Below are 9,615 nucleotides of genomic sequence, written 5' to 3'. Positions count from 1 at the left end.
ATATATATATATATATATATATATATATATAATAAAAAATAAACACTGCAGCAGAGTGGGAAATGTGCAAATTTAGCCTAAATTAAGCTCAATCTGTGGTTTGGGACCAGAGTGTTGACTTGTATTTGATGATAAATGTATATTTCCTGTGAATTAAAGAAAAATCTGTATGATCATTTTTCTTAACTTCAGTAAAGGTTGAGCTTGACAGAAGTAGTCAACACTACAATATTTGTAAAAATTAAGAAAATTAAAGGCAGGGAAAATTATCAGGGTTATTAACTCAAGCTAAAACCATCATTTAAAAAAAAAAACGAAATAAAATAAACTGAAATTAATTAAATAAAAAAAATAAAAGCTATATTTAGACATGTTAAAAAATAATAATAATAAATAGTAGTAATAAAAATTACAAAATTACTAAAACTATAATTCAAATGAAAAGAAAATATAAAATAAAAAAAATTATTATATAATAAAAACTATAGCAGTATCTCAGTGATACAAAAATAGCACTGGCTATTATTTGTCTCTCCATTACGATGTACAAAGAGTCAAAATTATGTCATTTCTAATTTTAAGGTGTTTTTTTTATGGATTTGTGGAAATGCACGCATGATTTTAATTGTCGAAAAACTGTCAGGAAGGTCAGACCGCTGCGGCCAAAATCATGAGGATGGTTTGATGTCTTTACCTCTAACTACGTTTTATGTTAAGTTCATGTTCTCTTATATTTCCTTTACATTAGTTAATCAAACATATTTAACAGTTTTCCCAACAGCAGCAACAAAAGCATTGGCTTTGTGCCTCGAATGCTGTAAAAATCAGGAGAGACTAACACTTTAAGTGGAGAGGGGCAGATGATATTAGATGGTGATCTGTCATTGATAAAGTCTTCTGTCTTGCAGATCAAAACCATCCTGAGCGGCTTCATCATCCGCGGCTATCTGGGCAAGTGGACGCTGATGATAAAGACCATCACTCTGGTTCTGGCCGTGGCTTCGGGGCTCAGTCTCGGGAAGGAAGGTCCACTGGTCCACGTGGCCTGTTGCTGCGGCAACATCTTTTCCTACCTCTTCCCCAAATACAGCAAAAACGAGGCCAAGAAACGGGAGGTTAGAACGTAGCTTTGTTCTCTTACATAGAAATCTGGATGTTGCCTATGATTGCAAGATGTAGGTATGTAAGGATGAGTGTTTCTCTGTTTGTCTCTCTGCGGGCAGGTTTTGTCGGCGGCATCAGCTGCTGGTGTGTCTGTGGCGTTTGGGGCTCCTATTGGAGGAGTTCTGTTCAGTCTGGAGGAGGTCAGTCTGCAGTCATGTATTAAAAAATACAGTAAAATAGTGAAATAATATTGCAATTTTGAAAAACTGTTTTCTATGTGAATACATTTTAAGGTGTAATTTATTCCTGTGATGCAAAGCTGAATTTTCAGCATCATTACTCCAGTCTTCAGTGTCACATGATCCTTCAGAAGTCATAATAATATGCTGATTTGCTGCTCAAGAACCATTTCTGATTATTATCAATGCTGAAAACAGTTGTGCTGTTTTTGTGGAAACCATGATACATTCCCCCCCCCCAGGATTTGATGAATGGAAAGTTCAAAAGAACAGCATTTATTTGAAATAGAAATATTTTGTAACATTATAAACATCTTTACTGTCACTTTTGATCAGTTTAATGCATCCCTGCTAAAGAAAAGTACCTGTTTTCTTTCTAAATGAATTTTAAAAAATCACACTGAACCCAAACTGGAATGGAAGTGTATGATATTGTCTGCCATATCAGCTATAATAGACTATCAATACCATTCAATTTAAATTTTAATAAATAAGTGAAATAGTTTAGTGGCTGTAAAATTTATTTTAAATAAAGAATTCAATTGAATTAAATAAATGTATTTGTTTTTATCAGATTCCAGATTTATTTATTTTTTATTTAAATTGTATAGCCATTAAAATGTCTTTAATTAAAATTAAAATAAATAAATAAAATTTAGTGGCTGTAAAATTTATTTTACAATTAGTTTTTATCAGATCAGAGATTTATTTATTTTTTATTTAAATTTTATGGCCATTAAAATGTCTTTAATTCAAATTAAAATAAATAAAATAATTTAGTGGCTGTAAAATGTATTTTCAAATTTGTTTTTATCAGATTACAGATTTATTTATTTTTATTTAAATTTTATAGCCATTAAAATGTCTTTAATTGTAGTCTTTATTTAATTACTTATTAACTTTATTTAATTATTGTCTTTAACTTTTTACACTTTTTTTAATTGTATGCCTGTATAAAATGGTACTGAACCCGAACTGGGTTGATAGTGTGTGATATAGTTCACCGTATCAGCCGTAATAGACTCTCACTATTGGTCTACTATCAATATCGCTGCTAAAGAACAGGAGTGGTGGGCAATATAACCAAATATTTATAGAATGAGATGTGGTTTAAAAAGCAACAATCCTCGTGACATTTTTCTAAGTAGTACTGGACCATCACCTGTGTGTTTTTATTTAAACAGTCCTGAACGTTGCAATGAAAGAGCTCCATAAATAATTAAATATGAAAACACTCTCATCTGCATCTTTTCAGCAGTTTCTTCGACTGGTTCCAGAGATTGGTCTCGCGTGTGTTTAATGCTGTAATGAACACTGTTTCTCTCTCAGGTGAGTTATTACTTCCCTCTGAAGACTCTGTGGCGCTCGTTCTTCGCGGCTCTGGTGGCGGCGTTCGTGCTGCGCTCCATCAACCCGTTCGGAAACAGTCGTCTGGTGCTGTTTTACGTGGAGTACCACACGCCCTGGTACCTGTTCGAGCTCTTCCCCTTCATCCTGCTGGGGGTGTTCGGAGGCCTGTGGGGAGCCTTCTTCATCCGGGCCAACATCGCCTGGTGCCGCCGCCGCAAGTCCACGCGCTTCGGTACGCATTCGTGTCAGCGCTTCACTTTCATTCATTTACTGTGAGAGCTTTTGTGGCAACACTTTACAATAAGGTTCACTATTTAACTACTTCAGTTAACATCAACTAAGCATGAACAATAATTCTACAGCATTTATTAATGTTAATTTCAACATTTATTAATGCATTATTAAAATCAAAAGCTGTGCTTGTTAACATTAGTTAATGCACTGTGAATTAACATGAACTAACAGTGAACGACTGTATTAGTAAGATTAATAAATACTGTAATAAATGTACTGTTCATTGTTTGTTCATACATGAAGTAACATTAACTAATGGAACCTTATTGTAAAGTGTTACCTTTTTTGTTAATATAATGAATTGCATTTTAATTTTAGTTAAACTTTTTAGTAATTTTGCTGTGTTTTTGTCGTTTTAGTTTTTATTGTATCTTTAGTTAAAATTTTAGACGTAGTTTTTTTTGTCAGTTTTATTTATTTTTGAAATATACTTTGAATTGAAGTTTGTCATTTAGATGTTTTTTTTTATTGTTTTAGACATTTTGTTGTGTCTTGTTTTTTTTTGTAATTTTATTCGTTTTTGTTTTTTTATATAAATTTAAAGTTTTAGACCATTTTTTTTATGAGCTAGTTTTTTTAATATACTTTGAGTTTTATTATTTTCTGTTGTAAGTTTTAAGTTTTTTCATTTTAATAGTTTTTGTTTGTAGTATAATTTATTAGTTTTAGTAATTTTGTTGTTTTGTTATTATTTTTGTTTTTTAAATATTGTTATGTTTATTCGTGTAAGTTTTAGTAGTTCTGTTGGGTTTTTTGGCATTTATTTATTTATTTATTTGTATACTTTGTGCAAAGTTTTAATAATTCTATTTTGTTTTTGTAATTATTAGGTTTTGTATAATTGTAGTTATTATTATTTTAAAGTTTAAGTAATTTTGAGGTATTTTTTGGCGTTTTCATTCGTTTATTTAAAAAAACTATAATTTTTATTAAGTTTTAGTTTATTTAATTTTAGTCTCAATTTTATTATTTTAAACTATTTAATTTATTTCAGATAATGTTTATTTAAAGTAATACAGTTTCTTCAAGGTTTTACCCTGATTAGTGTTCCTTCATGTTTTGAACCGAAATCTGATGTTTTTAGGTAAGTACCCGGTGTTGGAGGTGATCACGGTCGCTGCCATCACGGCCATCGTGGCGTTCCCGAACCCGTACACGCGGCAGAACACCAGCGAGCTGATTGTTTGTTCATACATGAAGTAACATTAACTAATGGAACCTTATTGTAAAGTGTTACCTTTTTTGTTAATATAATGAATTGCATTTTAATTTTAGTTAAACTTTTTAGTAATTTTGCTGTGTTTTTGTCGTTTTAGTTTTTATTGTATCTTTAGTTAAAATTTTAGACGTAGTTTTTTTTGTCAGTTTTATTTATTTTTGAAATATACTTTGAATTGAAGTTTGTCATTTAGATGTTTTTTTTTATTGTTTTAGACATTTTGTTGTGTCTTGTTTTTTTTTGTAATTTTATTCGTTTTTGTTTTTTTATATAAATTTAAAGTTTTAGACCATTTTTTTTATGAGCTAGTTTTTTTAATATACTTTGAGTTTTATTATTTTCTGTTGTAAGTTTTAAGTTTTTTCATTTTAATAGTTTTTGTTTGTAGTATAATTTATTAGTTTTAGTAATTTTGTTGTTTTGTTATTATTTTTGTTTTTTAAATATTGTTATGTTTATTCGTGTAAGTTTTAGTAGTTCTGTTGGGTTTTTTGGCATTTATTTATTTATTTATTTGTATACTTTGTGCAAAGTTTTAATAATTCTATTTTGTTTTTGTAATTATTAGGTTTTGTATAATTGTAGTTATTATTATTTTAAAGTTTAAGTAATTTTGAGGTATTTTTTGGCGTTTTCATTCGTTTATTTAAAAAAACTATAATTTTTATTAAGTTTTAGTTTATTTAATTTTAGTCTCAATTTTATTATTTTAAACTATTTAATTTATTTCAGATAATGTTTATTTAAAGTAATACAGTTTCTTCAAGGTTTTACCCTGATTAGTGTTCCTTCATGTTTTGAACCGAAATCTGATGTTTTTAGGTAAGTACCCGGTGTTGGAGGTGATCACGGTCGCTGCCATCACGGCCATCGTGGCGTTCCCGAACCCGTACACGCGGCAGAACACCAGCGAGCTGATCAAAGAGCTGTTCACGGACTGCGGGCCGCTGGAGTCGTCTCAGCTCTGCCAGTACCGCAGCCAGATGAACGGCAGTCAGGCGTATCCCGCGGGATCGGACGCCGCCGCCACCCCCGGCGTCTACTCGGCCATGTGGCAGCTCAGCCTGGCGCTCGTCTTCAAAATCATAATGACCATCTTCACCTTCGGACTCAAGGTTAGAGAACAGTGCTTCTCTGTTGTCATATCACTGCTTTTCCAAGCAGTACCAGTGAACTTTATTTGTACCCATAGGCAGGGCTCTACAGTGCGACCATTTCAGTCGCATTTGCGACTGAAAACTACTGCGTGCGACTATAAACATTTTTTTTAGGAGCACCAGTGCGACTGACCCGATCATCATCATACTTGTGATCGCGCTCAGGGGAGCTTCAAATGTTTCTACGTGTTTTTGCAGCACTGATAATGTATCACAGACGTAATCTCACGAATCCTTTCATAAGCAAAGTGAGAGATTCATTGCACAGTGTAGAGAGCTTCGTTGATTATAGATGTGAGATCGAGATGAACTAAGATGAGTGACGGCTTTTAATGATTTTTAAAGGAGTTTGTAAATGTGATACTGATTTAATACAATACAATTCAATAAACAAGAAGTTACTATTAAGTTATATATATATATATATATATATATTATAGTATTATAATAGCATTATATAGTGGTTTAACGCATTATATTGTGTTTTTTTTTAGTCACAGATCGGACTGTTTTTTCGGATAAGCAAGAAAAAAAATATTTAAAGCACAGAGAATGACAATGCCGTGAAGGGTTTTTGACATAGGCTAATTTTATGTGTATGTATACGCAACTCTGTATTTCCGCGCTGTCTGAAACGCGTCTCTATGCTTGTGCGCACTTTGATTGTGTGCGAGAACAGCACATGAGTAATGAATTGAGCTCTCTTTCGCTTCTTCTTCTTGTGGTTTAAAATTGCTTGTACGTGTAAATTGGCGAATTAATCTGCGAATCACATGCGTGCCGAACGGTAGGGTCTCATCCGTACGCATTACTGATCAACCGCAATCCGTTTAACTCCTAATATGTGACAGATCAGAGCAATCTTTCATTTACTTATTTAACATGAAATTGTCAAATTGCTACTCCGTATCAATCGCATACAATGAAAATACAGAATAATTAGAACAATCATTAACATAAATAAATAACAAGAGTGTCATATCTAGCTATACACATTTTTCCCAGAACGTTCTTGCGACCCGGTAGCAATTCTTCCACGGCTCGCTAGTGGGTCGCGACCCGGTGGTTGGGGATCTCTGTACTAGACCATCTAACAATTAAGCAGTACCAGTGAAATTTGAAAACTCTTGATACTGTTTTCAATACCACTGCATTTCAATCCGAAACTAATTTTATTGGAAGTAATATGCAAAACAAATGCACATTTAGGGTTTTAACAGAAACTTTTGTGAAAAAACTGTGGGCGTCTATGTTGCATGAATTCACACTTACACATTTACACACTTACACATGCTTTTTTTTTCAGTGCAGTGGCCATTTTTTTTTACATTTGATGGCCCTAAATAAAATAGACTTTTTTGAATGTGTAGCCATGAAATTAAAATAAAATCTGTAGTCTCTCTGTTTTATTTACTTTAGTTGTGTTTTTAACAGATTACAGCTTTATCTATAGTATTGATTTATTTTATTTTAAATTATGGCCATAAAATTAAAAAAGTATCTCTCTTTGTGTGTGTTTAACAGATTACAGATTTATTTTGTTTAAATAAAAACAATTTGAAAAAGTTTATATTTTATTTATTTTTAGATTTTACATTTCTTTTATGTGTTTAAATTTTATGATCATAAAATGAAAAAAAATAATTTTATTTATATTATTATTTTTTTTTTTTCAGATTGCAGATTTATTTATATTATTTATTTGTTTTATTTTAAATTATGGCCATAAAATAAATAAAAAAGTATTTATTTTATTTGTATTTTTGACAGACTTATTCATTTAGCGATATATGGACATAAAATCGAAAAAAGTGTCTTATTTTAAATCAAATTACAGATTTATTTTATTTAAAATTGTATTGCCATAAGTTGTTTTAAAAAGTGTCTAGTTTATTTGTTTTATTTGAGTGGCTGTTATTAACACTACAAATGCTAACACTACAATGTTAGGTGGCGTTATATTTCCAGATATGTACTGAAGACTGTGTGTTTGCTGTGGTCAGGTGCCGTCGGGTCTGTTCATCCCCAGTATGGCCATCGGGGCGATCGCGGGGCGTATCGTGGGCATCGCTGTGGAGCAGCTGGCGTATTATCATCACGACTGGTTCCTGTTCAGAGAGTGGTGTGAGGTGGGCGCCGACTGCATCACGCCGGGACTCTACGCCATGGTGGGCGCCGCCGCCTGTCTGGGTGCGTATGCATGCTTTGAGCTTCCTCTGCGTCCTCTTCTCCTTCACAGACGCTCTAATATCGTGTGCTGTGGTGTTTGTGTAGGCGGCGTGACGCGGATGACCGTGTCTCTGGTGGTCATCGTGTTCGAGCTGACCGGCGGGCTGGAGTACATCGTTCCTCTCATGGCGGCGGTGATGACCAGCAAATGGGTCGGCGACGCTTTCGGGAGGGAGGGGATCTACGAAGCCCACATCCGTCTGAACGGATACCCCTTCCTGGACGCCAAGGAAGAGTTCACGCACACCACGCTGGCGCGGGAAGTGATGCGTCCGTGGGGTAACGACCCGCCGCTGGCCGTGCTGACGCAGGACGACATGACGCTCGCCGAGCTGCAGAACATCATCTCCCAAACCAGCTGCAACGGCTTCCCCGTCATCGTCTCCAAAGAGTCGCAGAGACTGGTGGGCTTCGCGCTGCGCAGGGATATAACCATCGCTATAGGTGACTAAACCTCACATTTCAGGCTGCTTGATTGCAAGTAGTCTCACGTTGTTGGTTTTTTTTCGTATTACATTGAAAACTGTTGAAGTAAATGAAGCCTGTTTTAGTACCGTTTTTAAATTATTTTCTGACTACAATTTAGATTACCGCAATACACAAATATCTCGTTTTCATTCACATGATGTATAAAAGTGTTGTCCTTTTAACTGTTGAAGTCGGCATGAAATTCATTTTCTAAATGAATATAAAGTCTCTTCTGCTCATCGAGGCTGCATTTATTTGATTAAAAATACAGTAAAAGCTGTAATATTGTGAAATATTATTACAATTCAAAATAACTTTTCTATTGTAATATATTGTAAACTGTAATTTATTGCTGTGATCAAAGCTGTATTTTCAGCATCATTACTCCAGTCTTCAGTGTCACATGATCTTCAGAAATCATTCTAATATGCTGATTTGCTGCTCAAGAAACAATATCAATTTTTAAAATGACAGGAAGTTTTGATGAATAGAAAGTTCAAAAGAACAGCATTTCTTTGAAACAGAAATTCGTTGCAATATTCTAAAAATCTTTACTGCCACGTTTGATCAATTTAATGTATCCCTGCTGAATAAAAGTGTTATTCCAAAGTTAAATTAAATTAAATTTTTTTTTTTTTTACTATTGTCCACCATATCAGCCATAGTAGACTACCAATACCATAAAATGTGTTTAAAACACACAATTAAAAAAGACTTATTTTTTTATTTATTTAGTGGCCATAAAATGTAAATGAAATCTATTTTATTGTTTTTTTACTTTTTTTTTTTATTTTTTTTTTTTTATACAGTTTACAGATTTGTTTTATTTATTAAAATTTTTGGGGAAAATAAATAAATAAAAAATAGTAATAATTATTAAAGATTTACTGACCCCAAACTTTTGAATGGGAGTCTATATGTAAAGGTGAGATTTAAAATATTTCCCATCTTAATATGCATTTTAAATGAGAACTGACATGAAAATAATTTCAAATAATCTGTGCTTTGTTTGTGCAAAATATATTTTCTTATTTTTTTCTCTTCTATTTTTGGTGTAAAATGTCACACGGATATGTTTCCAAGTTATTAGCTTACTGTAGAAATACACATCAGAGTTTCTCTGTCCACAAAGATGACAGAAAGATGTTCTTTTGCTGCTTGTCTTTTCAGAAAACGCCCGGCGTAAGCAGGAGGGAATAATGCTGAACTCGCGGGTCTATTTTACCCAGCATGCCCCGACCCTCCCGGCCGACAGCCCGCGGCCGCTGAAGCTGCGCAGCATCCTGGACATGAGCCCCTTCACCGTCACCGACCACACGCCCATGGAGATCGTCGTGGACATCTTCCGCAAGCTCGGCCTGCGCCAGTGCCTCGTGACGCACAACGGGTGAGTGTCCGCCGGGACGCCTCGATTCCCTCTCCCTCTTCTGTGCTGTGTGTTTGAACTAACGAATGTACCGTCAGCAGACACACAGACACACACACTCTCTCACACACACACACACACGCACAGACACACGCACGCACACACACACACACACACACACACACTCAC

General features: G+C 34.0%; 1 protein-coding gene across 1 annotated transcript in view; it reads left to right on the top strand.

Moving 5' to 3' along the window:
• LOC107692822 (H(+)/Cl(-) exchange transporter 3-like) overlaps positions 1-9,615 on the top strand; it is a 52,332-nt gene that overhangs the window by 33,930 nt on the left and 8,787 nt on the right. Inside the window, exons 7-14 of the mRNA XM_016492028.1 lie at positions 909-1,115; positions 1,224-1,304; positions 2,673-2,925; positions 4,072-4,156; positions 5,114-5,321; positions 7,367-7,553; positions 7,638-8,036; positions 9,231-9,447. Of these exons, the coding sequence (XP_016347514.1) occupies positions 909-1,115; positions 1,224-1,304; positions 2,673-2,925; positions 4,072-4,156; positions 5,114-5,321; positions 7,367-7,553; positions 7,638-8,036; positions 9,231-9,447 (1,637 nt within the window). The remainder of the gene's footprint in view (positions 1-908; positions 1,116-1,223; positions 1,305-2,672; positions 2,926-4,071; positions 4,157-5,113; positions 5,322-7,366; positions 7,554-7,637; positions 8,037-9,230; positions 9,448-9,615) is intronic.

Source organism: Sinocyclocheilus anshuiensis, unplaced genomic scaffold (genome assembly GCF_001515605.1).
Source record: "Sinocyclocheilus anshuiensis isolate Anshui unplaced genomic scaffold, SAMN03320099.WGS_v1.1 scaffold674, whole genome shotgun sequence".
Taxonomy (NCBI): domain Eukaryota; kingdom Metazoa; phylum Chordata; class Actinopteri; order Cypriniformes; family Cyprinidae; genus Sinocyclocheilus; species Sinocyclocheilus anshuiensis.
Note: the sequence above shows the minus strand (reverse complement) of the source record. Positions and strands in the feature narration are given on the sequence as shown.